General features: G+C 37.3%; 1 protein-coding gene across 23 annotated transcripts in view; it reads right to left on the reverse strand.

The window, feature by feature from the left end:
* LOC139753492 (uncharacterized) overlaps positions 1-13422 on the reverse strand; it is a 609003-nt gene that overhangs the window by 11005 nt on the left and 584576 nt on the right. For all 23 annotated transcript variants that reach the window (XR_011713724.1, XM_071670098.1, XM_071670099.1 and 20 more), the window contains 2 exons: positions 13195-13306; positions 12955-13080 (listed from right to left, as the gene is read on the reverse strand). Coding sequence is in view for 22 of the 23 variants with exons in the window: in XM_071670098.1 (XP_071526199.1) it covers positions 12955-13080; positions 13195-13306 (238 nt within the window). In the remaining variant the exon portion in view is untranslated. The remainder of the gene's footprint in view (positions 1-12954; positions 13081-13194; positions 13307-13422) is intronic.

A 13422-nucleotide genomic window follows, 5' to 3' on the forward strand; every position in this document is an offset into this window, starting at 1 on the left:
ACTTTCTGCACAAGTTAAACTCTTTAGCTCCATAAAATTTATGCATGAAGTTGAAATGAATAATTGGTTACCCTTTTTAGATGTAGTAATCAGGGATGAAAGTATCTTGAAAACTAAAGTTTACAGAAAAACTACAAATATACTGTCATGTCCACTATTATTCAAATCATCATAATGTAAAAAGATAGTTTTCATATCTATGTACCTATATCAACTGGGTAGGAGCCAAGACCATAGCTAAATCAAATTGTTTGGTGAAAATGTAATTTGAATCATGTCTGATCTCTGGTACATTTGATCATAATGTAAATATCTCTTTTGGCCATTTTAAATGTGACAAGCTGTTAACTGAAATAATTATTAAGAAGTATCCACCAGAATAACCTTGTCCACACATCATGTAAGGAGAGGAAGGTCAGATGTCAGGTCATACCAACTCTCCACAGAGATTAACGAAGCCTCGTCTCACTGCTTAAGGACCTCAACACTTGCATTTTCCCTTTCCAGTGGTGATTGTATGTGTATATATATATATATATATATATATATATATATATATATATATATATTTTTTTTTTGTCGGTCTCCCGCGTTTGCGAGGTAGCGCAAGGAAACAGACGAAAGGAATGGCCCAACCCACCCCCATACACATGTATATACATACGTCCACACATGCAAATATACATACCTATACATCTCAATGTACAAATATATATACACACACAGACGCATACATATATACCCATGCACACAATTCACACTGTCTGCCTTATTCATTCCCATCGCCACCTCGCCACACATGGAATACCATCCCCCTCCCCCCTCATGTGTGCGAGGTAGCGCAAGGGTAGGGTCAAGTCAATTGGGAGGTGAGTTTTGAATGGAGAAAAACTGGAGGAAGTGAAGTGTTTTAGATATCTGGGAGTGGATCTGGCAGCGGATGGAACCATGGAAGCGGAAGTGGAGCATAGGGTGGGGGAGGGGGCGAAAATTCTGGGGTCCTTGAAGAATGTGTGGAAGTCGAGAACATTATCTTGGAAAGCAAAAATGGGTATGTTTGAAGGAATAGTGGTTCCAACAATGTTGTATGGTTGCGAGGCGTGGGCTATGGATAGAGTTGTGCGCAGGAGGTTGGATGTGCTGGAAATGAGATGTTTGAGGACAATGTGTGGTGTGAGGTGGTTTGATCGAGTGAGTAACGTAAGGGTAAGAGAGATGTGTGGAAATAAAAAGAGCATGGTTGAGAGAGCAGAAGAGGGTGTTTTGAAGTGGTTTGGGCACATGGAGAGAATGAGTGTGGAAAGATTGACCAAGAGGATATATGTGTCGGAGGTGGAGGGAACGAGGAGAAGAGGGAGACCAAATTGGAGGTGGAAAGATGGAGTGAAAAAGATTTTGTGTGATCGGGGCCTGAGCATGCAGGAGGGTGAAAGGAGGGCAAGGAATAGAGTGAATTGGAGCGATGTGGTATACCGGGGTTGACGTGCTGTCAGTGGATTGAATCAAGGCATGTGAAGCGTCTGGGGTAAACCATGGAAAGCTGTGTAGGTATGTATATTTGCGTGTGTGGACGTATGTATATACATGTGTATGGGGGAGGGGTTGGGCCATTTCTTTCATCTGTTTCCTTGCGCTACCTCGCAAACGCGGGAGACAGCGACAAAGTATAATAAAAAAAATAAAAAAAAAAAATATATATATATATATATATGTATATATATATATTATTTTCTTTTTTTTTTTATTATACTTTGTCCCCATCTCCTGTGTTAGCGAGGTAGTGCAAGGAAACAGACAAAAGAATGGCCCAACTCACCCACAAACACATGTATATACATGCATATCCAGACAAACAATGTTGATATACTATGATGCCATTTCGTAAACAAATGACTACCAGAATGCAAGTCAGGTGCGTTCAAATCTGGCAACATGTGTTTTATGCGTGTTTGGGTGTTTATGGATATATATGAGCGGACGGGCCGTTCTTCGTCTGTTTCCTGGCGAAACCTTGCTGAGGTGGGAGACAGAGATCAAGTATAATAACATTATATATATATATATATATATATATATATATATATATATATATATATATATACAGACAGATAGACTGATAGAGATACAGATAGATAGGAATGAGAAATCGCACTTCAGTAGATATTCTTACAACTATATTTAACATACAATTTTTCTACACGTTCCACATGTATAAAATTAATTACATGTCAAAATTAAATGAACTACTGAACTACGATTTCACCATATATATATATATATATATATATATATATCCCGTGGGGATAGGGGAGAAAGAATACTTCCCATATATTCCCTGCGTGTCATAGAAAGCGACTAAAAGGGGAGGGAGCAGGGGGCTGGAAATCCTACCCTCCCATTTTACTTTTTCCAAAAGAAGGAACAGAGAAGGGGGCCAAGGTAGGATTCCCTCTGAGTCTCAGTCCTCTGTTCTTAACGCTAATGCAGGAAATGGCGAATATGCATGAAAAAAAATTATATATATATATATATATATATATATATATATATATATATATATATATTACAGAGGTATAAGTTGGTTGAGTATTCCTGGTAAATTATATGGGAGGGTATTGATTGAGAGGGTGAAGGCATGTACAGAGCATCAGATTGGGGAAGAGCAGTGTGGTTTCAGAAGTGGTAGAGGATGTGTGGATCAGGTGTTTGCTTTGAAGAATGTATGTGAGAAATACTTAGAAAAGCAAATGGACTTGTATGTAGCATTTATGGATCTGGAGAAGGCATATGATAGAGTTGATAGAGATGCTCTGTGGAAGGTATTAAGAATATATGGTGTGGGAGGCAAGTTGTTAGAAGCAGTGAAAAGTTTTTATCAAGGATGTAAGGCATGTGTACGTGTAGGAAGGGAGGAAAGTGATTGGTTCTCAGTGAATGTAGGTTTGCAGCAGGGGTGTGTGATGTCTCCATGGTTGTTTAATTTGTTTATGGATGGGGTTGTTAGGGAGGTGAATGCAAGAGTTTTGGAAAGAGGGGCAAGTATGAAGTCTGTTGGGGATGAGAGAGCTTGGGAAGTGAGTCAGTTGTTGTTCGCTGATGATACAGCGCGGGTGGCTGATTCATGTGAGAAACTGCAGAAGCTGGTGACTGAGTTTGGTAAAGTGTGTGAAAGAAGAAAGTTAAGAGTAAATGTGAATAAGAGCAAGGTTATTAGGTATAGTAGGGTTGAGGGTCAAGTCAATTGGGAGGTGAGTTTGAATGGAGAAAAACTGGAGGAAGTAAAGTGTTTTAGATATCTGGGAGTGGATCTGGCAGCGGATGGAACCATGGAAGCGGAAGTGGATCATAGGGTGGGGGAGGGGGCGAAAATTCTGGGAGCCTTGAAGAATGTGTGGAAGTTGAGAACATTATCTCGGAAAGCAAAAATGGGTATGTTTGAAGGAATAGTGGTTCCAACAATGTTGTATGGTTGCGAGGCGTGGACTATGGATAGAGTTGTGCGCAGGAGGATGGATGTGCTGGAAATGAGATGTTTGAGGACAATGTGTGGTGTGAGGTGGTTTGATCGAGTAAGTAACATAAGGGTAAGAGAGATGTGTGGAAATAAAAAGAGCGTGGTTGAGAGAGCAGAAGAGGGTGTTTTGAAATGGTTTGGTCACATGGAGAGAATGAGTGAGGAAAGATTGACCAAGAGGATATATGTGTCGGAGGTGGAGGGAACGAGGAGAAGAGGGAGACCAAATTGGAGGTGGAAAGATGGAGTGAAAAAGATTTTGTGTGATCGGGGCCTGAACATGCAGGAGGGTGAAAGGAGGGCAAAGAATAGAGTGAATTGGAGCGATGTGGTATACCGGGGTTGATGTGCTGTCAGTGGATTGAATCAAGGCATGTGTATGGGGGTGGGTTGGGCCATTTCTTTCGTCTGTTTCCTTGCGCTACCTCGCAAACGCGGGAGACAGCGACAAAAAAAAAAAAGAAAAAAAAAAAAAAAAAAAAATATATATATATATATATATATATATATATATATATATATATATATATATATATATATATATATATATATTCAAAATTTCCTGCGTCAGTGAGGTAGCATTAAGAACACAAGACTGAGCGTAAGAAGAAAAAGCCTCACTTGGCTCACCTCTTTGTTCCTTCTATTGGATAAGTAAAAATTGGAGGGGAGGATTTCCAGCCCCACGCTGGATCATGATTTGCATGCTGCCACACCCAGATTTCTGGTACATAATGAACATCTCGTTGTAATAAGAAATTACTTCTCTGTAAAATAAACAGCATGGTTTTGTTGTGAGGCTAATCTGTCCCAGCCAAAAATCCACTATGTCTGAGTTTCAGTGGTTTTGATTTTTTCATTGGAAAGTGGGTCAGGTGCCTGAGGATTACAAATGATGGGAGGAATTGAGTTATATTACATGTTAGAAAAATAAGACTTCCAACCTCCTTTGCCACAATGTCATGCTTTACGGATTGGTTAAAGTAGAGTAACTTCAAAAACTGACAGACAAATGAAAAGATACACATAACATCATACTAGTAATTACTAACACTTAACCAAAGAAAATGTGAATATAAATAATTACATTATGAGGAAAATATCCCTCCATATAAGAAGGTATGCTTGTTCAGCACTGGATAAACCTGTTCACCTGGGTTTTAACAAATAGCTGCTCGTTAAAGCATGACGTGATGCTGATACATCGGTTATGCATAAAGTGTTTTCATGCAAATTCAAGAGAAACTGCACGCAAGTAGAGAACATATATGTATATATCCCTTCTGCCACATAGAGCACAGCCTTGAGCTGTCCCAGGCCAACATGCTGAACCATGGGTCATATCCATACATCTTGAACATACACACATTTTTTCACTACTAGGAAATAATGGCCCGGACACCATTTCCGAACTACTAATGCAAAACAACTTTAAGCCCAACCTTGTACTTATCACTGAAAAGTACTATTCCATCTCCAATCACTGGCATCATCTATACTGCACATCAGTGTCATCCAGAGGAGACTACTCAGGACACTGGAAATGTAGCAACACTCGGACAGCAAGCTCCAAAACCCCAACACATGGTTCAAACTCCCAATAAATGGCATTACAGCATGCACATTCTCAACTTTCACAAACAAATCATTCTGCTCCACAGAAGACTAATGACAAACTAAACATCTTGCAACTCAACACCAAAGGCATAAGAAACAAACACAAAAAATACTCAACCAACTCAAAGATAAAAACTACATCCACATGGTCCTATAACTGTAAGAAAAGACATAACAAGAACAAGAAGGAGGATTCATGATTCATCCACCAAACCAGAACACTTCACAAACTGCTACAACATACTATGAAAATAATCCTTACAAATAAAACTTCATAATACCAATTACAACATACTAAACATCTATATATCCCCCACTTCCACATGCCCACAAAGATACACTCCACAACTGCAGAACCTTGCCAGCATACCTAACACTTTCCTCTATGAGGATTTCAATGCACACTATTCCACATGAATGATTACACCTAACCATGATTGTCGAGGTGAACTATTCATAAACCAACTACAACTTCACAGTATTCTCACCCTATGCAACCAACCTACCAGACTCCCAACCCACCCCTAACAGCAGCAAAACCTTGCCAGACATCACATTCTGCTCACCAGCACTACATAAAAGGACCAACTGGAACACACTATATGAGTTATCTTCTGATCACTTGCCTATCTTGATGTCATTACATTTAGCCCAACTTATCAACACACCTACCAATTGATCTTTCATAAACTACTGGAAAGCAGACTGGCCAGCCTTCAAACACTTCATAGAAAAAACTCCAAAACTTCAGTATAGTTGATCTCTAACCCGTAGATCATGCATCTCCAAACAAGCCACCAAAAAGCACATACCACAAGGGCACAGAAAGAAAAACCAACCCAAATTTCTCCACACAAGTCACACACCTCATAAATTAAAGAAACCAGCTCAGATACAACCACTCACCATCAGTAGAAATCAGAGAACAATTACATGCTCTAAACAAAACCGTCACTAACATAATGAAAGACAAACAGAAAATTTACACTCCTTCCCAACACAGTGACTTACAAGATGCGAGGAACCAACTTTGGCTCTCATTAAAGAAAATCCACACATACTGCTCCAGTCCAGCATCAACTTCTGAAACTCTTGACCTATTCTAATGAAATTCCTTCTCCCAAAGAACACACAAGACACGGCTCAAAAATCATCCTCAAACCAACCAACCCCAAAACAGAAAAGTTGTGAGAAAAACAACACAATCCAACCAAAATAGCTGCCTATTCACTCTTCACTCCCAGTGATACAAGCAGTGCTATTAAAACAAACAACTCTCCTCCTATAGGCCTTTACAAATCATATTTTCACATTAAACTCTAGGGGCCATTTGCAGTGCAAGCACTTATAGATATCTCCAACTACTTCTGGCTAATACAACCATGATAAACAAATGGAAAGCAAAAACTCATTCTCCATATGCTATAATAACTAGGACAGTAGTCAAGTAGAAACTACACAATTTGAAGTTTTTGTAATAGCACGAGCTATTAATAAGCCAAACTTTAATCTTTCTTTCTTTCAAACTATTCGCCATTTCCTGCATTAGCAAGGTAGCGTTAAGAACAGAGGACTGGGCCTTTGAGGGAATACCCTAATTACTTGTATTTCATGTGCAAATGAGAGCTTTACAAAGATTCTTACATTATTAGTAGGATGGATCAGACATATTTGGGGATGTTGAATATAATTCCAATGGTCTGATATGATGGAAGATCTCAAAATATTTTTGACAAATTAACTCTCTTGTACCCACTTGACGTGCTGCCCACCCACCCAACTGCTTATGCCTAACTTAACAATTATGTATACTCTGAGAGAATGCATTATACCTTAAACAGTTAGTTTTTTTATATCAAAATGATACTGCATATGTTATCTTAAACTTGTTTTTAATATTATTATTTCTTTTTATTATACTTTGTCGTTGTCTCCCGCATTAGCGAGGTAGCGCAAGGAAACAGACGAAAGAAAGGCCCAACCCACCCACATACACATACATACACATCCACACACACACATATACATACCTATACATCTCAACGTATACATATGTATATACACACAGATATATACATATATACACATGTACATAATTCATACTGCCTGCCCTTATTCATTCCTGTCGCCACCCCGCCACACATGAAATGAAATGCCAGGTGAGGATATTCCCTCAAAGGTCCAGTCCTCTGTTCTTAACACTACCTCACTAACGCGGGAAATGGCGAATAGTGTGAAAGAAAGAAATATGTACGTATATAAATACATACAAAAAATAAATAATTCTACATGAAATTATGCTTTGAAGAGAATGTAATAATCATATGTATGATTGCATTTATAGCAATACATCTATTCCCATACTGTGTACATACAATTGTCTATAATGCAGAAACAACACCATATATGTAAATAATCATAAATCAATAATGAACAAGAAGGTAATGAATGAATTGTTGGGAAAAGAGGTTAAGCAAGAAAAAGTGGAAGAAGGATTTGGCTGCCAGATTTATGAGCACAATTGTTTTGACTTTAGTTTATGTGTAGGAACAATGGTGGTATGCATTCAAAAATTTTTACCACCTGCAACTGATCACATACATGTATGAAAACAGAAAGAAGGGAAAATAAGGTCAAATATGAATTTCTTAAGAAAACCTTGAGAGAAGTGTAATACAAGTTGTCTGTCATGAAATCATTACTAATTAAATATTTGATTACAGTGATAAAACCTAAAGACTAGGCCTATGAGAAGAATTTTATCAGGGGGTACAAAGCTTCTTTCAGGTCCCCTTCCTTTCTCCATTATTCATCTTGCTTGTTTTTATCCACTACAGTTTTATGCCATAAGCTGTAAGACCAAAAAAGGGTATGGAAGATGAGAGAGGGGTGGAATGGAGTGCTCTATTGATTTTCTGTATTTGAGGCCTTATGCTCCTATGCTAAGTTGCAAGGTGAAACAAGTCTACTTCACTTCTGTTCAGTCTACTTCACATGTGCTTTAAGAATATTTTAACTATGTTAGCTCACATAAAATGTGAATGCTAGTCTTCAATATATGATAGCATTTTCTGAGATCCTCGGAAATTCCCAGGTCCCCTTTTGGATGCCGGGCATAGGTACAATGTACCCCCTGCACCCCCCTCTCATTGGTTGTGCTAAAGAATATGAAATACAGAGTGACTAAGGAATCATTCAACAAGATATCTATAAATACATTTTCTTTTTATACCTAATTGCCATTTTTCCCACTTTAGTGAGGTAGCATCTGGAACAAGTAAAAGCCACACTTGCACATATTCAATCTCTAGCACTTAGGAATAATGAATTTATTGAGAAGAATATTAAAAATACTCTCTCATACTAAAAGAAACATTTTCTGGCAGTGTTAAAAACATAAGTGGTAGTCTCCAACAACAATGTAGCATAATATATCAAAAAACTACTGCAATATCCTCTTTACATAGGTAAAAAAAATATTTAGACATTGCTGTTATAACCAATGAAGTAAGGTAAGCATTCAGATCAGGATGTTTTCCATAATTCTGTTTTAGCATGAGGATATATATGAACAGATTTCTTAGAAATTACTACTAATGCATATACAGCAATGGCATTAGGTTTAATAGCATGCTTCAGTATTAATCCTGAAGCTAATCAGCAATTATCAGACAAACCCAAAATCAGAGCCTAAACAAGAAATTATGCCAGTACAATAGAAAGAGTAGGTTGTTTACATAAACAAAGGTTTAGCAACTCAGTGATTTCACGGAAATTTAAAACCATACTTAATAAACATTTTCTAAAGCTACCAAAGAAAAGTTTAACTACTGACCATTCATTTTACAAACCTGCTCATGTGACAGTATTTATGAGGTCCTCAGTGTTATTAAACAGGAAGCCAGTGAGCAAAAACACAGATACACAACATACAAGAGACAAACATTTTAGCAGAATTACTATCACAAAATGCAGTAGGAAAATTCTAAATTCATATCCACAGACATTAGCAATAGAAGAAGCACTTTTGACTACATACTTCTGAAAAAAAAAAAGCTTTCACTATAACTATTGTAGCAGGCCAATTTTTTCTTGAAGACTTTGTCAAAATAAGTCTGCAACAAATACTATAGAAGAGGTCTACATAAGCAGAGCATGCATCATCACAAAAATGTAGGCTTCACAGGCATTTACAATATAATTATTATATGGCTAATCTTCAATGAAAAAAGAATAATTCAAAAGATGTTATACACTATTGTAATATTTGAAAACAGAAATTATTTTTTCTTAAATTTCTTGGGTAGATTAAGACTGAAAAATATCCAACCCCTAAACATACTCGCTATCAAGTGTCATCTTTTCTCTAAATTGATCAGCATTTGCTAAAGCTTCTGTCCTTTATAGTTTTATTAAAATTATCTGCTCAAAATTCTTGTATCTGTTAGCAAAAGGTACTCTGCTTGAAAACTATATCAGTTTTGTGGGAAGATAGTGACTAATGCACCAGACAAAAGTTTAAAAGACGCATGCTCATTAAGGCTACCAAACTGAGGTAGCTGAATCCTAACACGGAAATTTCCACTATCATCTACAGTGGTGGCACTCCAATAACAACCATATTCTAAAAGCTAGCTAATCACAGCCCCCTTCCCTCTAAAAAAAACAGTTGGGAATAAGAATGAAAAAGAGGAGAGGATGTAGAAGAGTAATTTTTGAAAGCTATGAATGTATATACATTTGTAAAAATATATAAAACTTACAACTTCTACATTCTTAAATTATTTTTAATCATTATAATGTGAACAATTAGGATTCACTAAATTTAACACACAATCAAAAGGCAGTGTTTGCTTCAATAAAAAAAAGCCACAGAATCTGTATGAAGTGTGGAAAATGATCATAGGTCATCCATTATAAGGATTAATGTTTCTGGCACGTTCAGTAAAAGACTTCTTTAAACTTTTCTAGGAAAAAAAAAACTACTGCATGCTAGCAGAATATAAGCAAGTTATGGTTCTTTGTGTTCAGTTGCTTTGATTAGATCAAACAATCTGGCATGTGTCCTTCAAGTGTTGTCTAGTGAAAGACAGTGATAAATAGCTTTCAAACATATACAAAAATAATTACAAAAACAGAAACAGTATTGAATAATAACATGTTTATGATAAGAATGTTAATCTCTAAACTCCAAACCTCACACATGCATACTTGAATGCATGTATGCATAAACATAATGTACCTACGCACAGATAAGAGTAAAGGTACACATATACAAGATTAAGACACATGGAAACACGTGTAAAACTCTTCCTGTAACAAGCAAACAGTAACTGAAAATAATAATCATATACACCACACACAAACATACACCACACACATGCACAAACTCATGCACATACTGGCACACAAACACACACACATGCAGTATCAACATGGGGTAGTTCTTTGACTATCTATCTTTCTATCTATCTACATCTCTTACGCCAGTTCCCTCTGGGAACTCCCATCAAATAGGTCGCCACAGCACAAGAGTCCCACAATACAATTACAAACTAACCCGAGGACTAAACTGGAAACAAAGCAAAAGACGTCAGCAAAAATGTGAAGAAATATTTCTGCAGCAACAGAACACTGAACAAGAGGAAGAATGTAGATAACATTACCATGTTCAATATGCTACATGAAAGGCAAAAAGAATCTAAGCAATGGTACCTCACAAGCATTACACCCTTTCCCTTTATTCTTGAATATCACACACATGCATCCACATAGTTACATGAACACACACAAAATGGAGTCAGATGTGTCCCAGAGGTCCTCCCAAGCCGCCAGATGTCTGTCAATTTGAACTACCCCACCTCTACTCCAGCTGGATAACTGGATTATGCCTGATTGGACCTACTATCTTCAAAATTAATTTAATTGTGAAATAGATATATATTAGGTATGTAGAAGTTGGTAGGAAGCCAAAGACCAGTGACGTATATTATCAGTAATACCCGCATAGGTATTGGGAGAGTCAGTGATGGTTATGTAGTCAGTCAGTAAGTCGGTGGTTGTCAAGTTGCACTCCTCTGACCCAGGAAGCTGTCTTTCCTTTCTGGCTCACCCTCAAGAGGACTACTGGCATTCTGTGCATGAACATACAACCTCTCCTTGTCATATATAACACCTAAGAATACTTAACTCGCACAGCTCATTCTTTGTAACTCAGATTTTCTTGTGGTGAGCACTATGCACCAGCCCTACCTTTTGGCAAAATGGTAGGTACAATAGACAGAAGTAGTGGGTAAGAACATTTAAGCTGAAACATTAGGTAGAAGTCACTGGTAGGAACATTAGGCAGGAGCATTACATAGACATAGTTAGTACGAACATTAGGTAAAAGCCTCTGCAAACACTGTGCTAGAGTTGCTCTCTACCATTGGCCCGTTTAGATTAAGGCTGCCTATATTCAATCATCCATTCTTTATTTATTCATTATTCATTTTTTTATAACTTTATTCATTTAAGATTCTGTCATAAAAGTTGACTAAGAGGGGGGGGGGGGGGGGGTTGAAATCCTCCCCTCCAGTATTGCTTTCTAAAAGAACAGAAAAAGGGTCCAAGTGAGGATTATCCCCTCTAAGGCCCAGTCATCTGTTCTTCACGCTACCTTGTGCACACGGGAAATGGCAAATACATATACTCACATACACATAAATTCAAGTCGAATGTTCTACAGATAAGGTCCCATGAGTATAAAAATCCCTCCCTATATAGTACAAAAAGGTAATTAACCATTAAATTAGAGAAAGTGCTCAAGATGGGGCCCCCAGTGTTAACTACTTCCCCGTACAGTAGAAATACGTAGTTACACATACAATGTCTACTTTTCTATCAGTATCTCTGATGCCTGTTTCCTTTGGGAACTCCTGCATCCACAGTTATGGCTAAAGTCTCCATAACTGTTGAACTCCAGTGATGCTTCTTAGCCTTTATGCTTCACCCATAACCATCCACAGGCAAAAGGGCAACTCTAACACTGTAGTTTTCAGAGACTCCTAACTAATGTTCCAATCCACTACTAGTAACTAAGTTGTCTATCTAATTTCCTTCATGTAAATGCACACACAAGAATATTAAGAGATGCAAATGTCAGATTGAAATAAGAGTATACAAATAAAGGAAAAATAAAATCCAGAAAAAAAGAAGGCAAAGCTTAAAGTCGAGTAAGAAAGGTGTGCAAAGAGACGTGAGGAAGCATTTCTTCAGCAAGAGAGTTGTCAAATCATGGAACAAGTTGACTGAAGAGGTAGTAAATGTGACTACTGATGGAATGTTCAGAAAACTGTATCACATAAGGATATTAGGTGCATTCCCATGAGAGTAAAGCTCCCTCTCCAAAAGTGCCAACTGGTAAGAACATCTTTATAATTTAACCTTTTGACAGGCAAAACTCTGAATTATCATTTAAAACAACACAAGCTCAGTTTTCCTTGCAGGGTATCTGCCTGCTAAAGGGTTTTAAAGTCCCTTTAGTAAACACTGCTGTATCAATAAATTGTTTAGTTTTTGAAAATTTTGATATATCAATTAACATTTCATGAACATTTTCACTGTTAATTTAGAGAAAAGGTAAGGGATATAAACATCTCATGCAGATCAAGACAAACAATTTTTTCTAAACAATATATTGATAAATTATAACAGGTTATTATGTATATGAAGTAACTGAAAACTAGTATTCACTCATTTACAATGAATTTTTTATTCACTTGGTGATTTAACTGCTATGGGTCAAATATGGCAATTAGCAAAAACAATCACATTTTACTTACTGGGTCTATCACTGCCTGGTTCCACTAAAGTGTCAACATAAGAGACAGGGAAGATGCCCTTTCTATTACCTATCCGTCCTTCATACCAATTTTCATCAACACGCCGTGTTAGAACAACCAATTCTCCTGTTAAAACCAAATAATGAGGTAATATATAATTCTTTCAATAGTGGATACAATAAATAAAACAAAATATATCATCCAAACATACTGTTGGTTAATCTAGCTAACGTTACTCACCTTTGCTAAGGGACATCTCCATGGAGGTCTGAGCCTGGAAGTTGAATCTGGCTCTTGCCTGACCTTCTGTTGGCTTCCTGGTTAATGTTTTAATGCTTTCATAAGGCACAATCTGTTGATAGCAAAAATTCAAGGAATAACTGGTCATTCTCAACCTGCAATGCCTTCAAGTTTTTGACATGATGTTCTAGCTCAAGACCCCTAGTAGCTTTTAACAACAACAACTAT

The sequence above is a fragment of the Panulirus ornatus genome, chromosome 14 (genome assembly GCF_036320965.1).
Source record: "Panulirus ornatus isolate Po-2019 chromosome 14, ASM3632096v1, whole genome shotgun sequence".
In the NCBI taxonomy this organism is placed as follows: domain Eukaryota; kingdom Metazoa; phylum Arthropoda; class Malacostraca; order Decapoda; family Palinuridae; genus Panulirus; species Panulirus ornatus.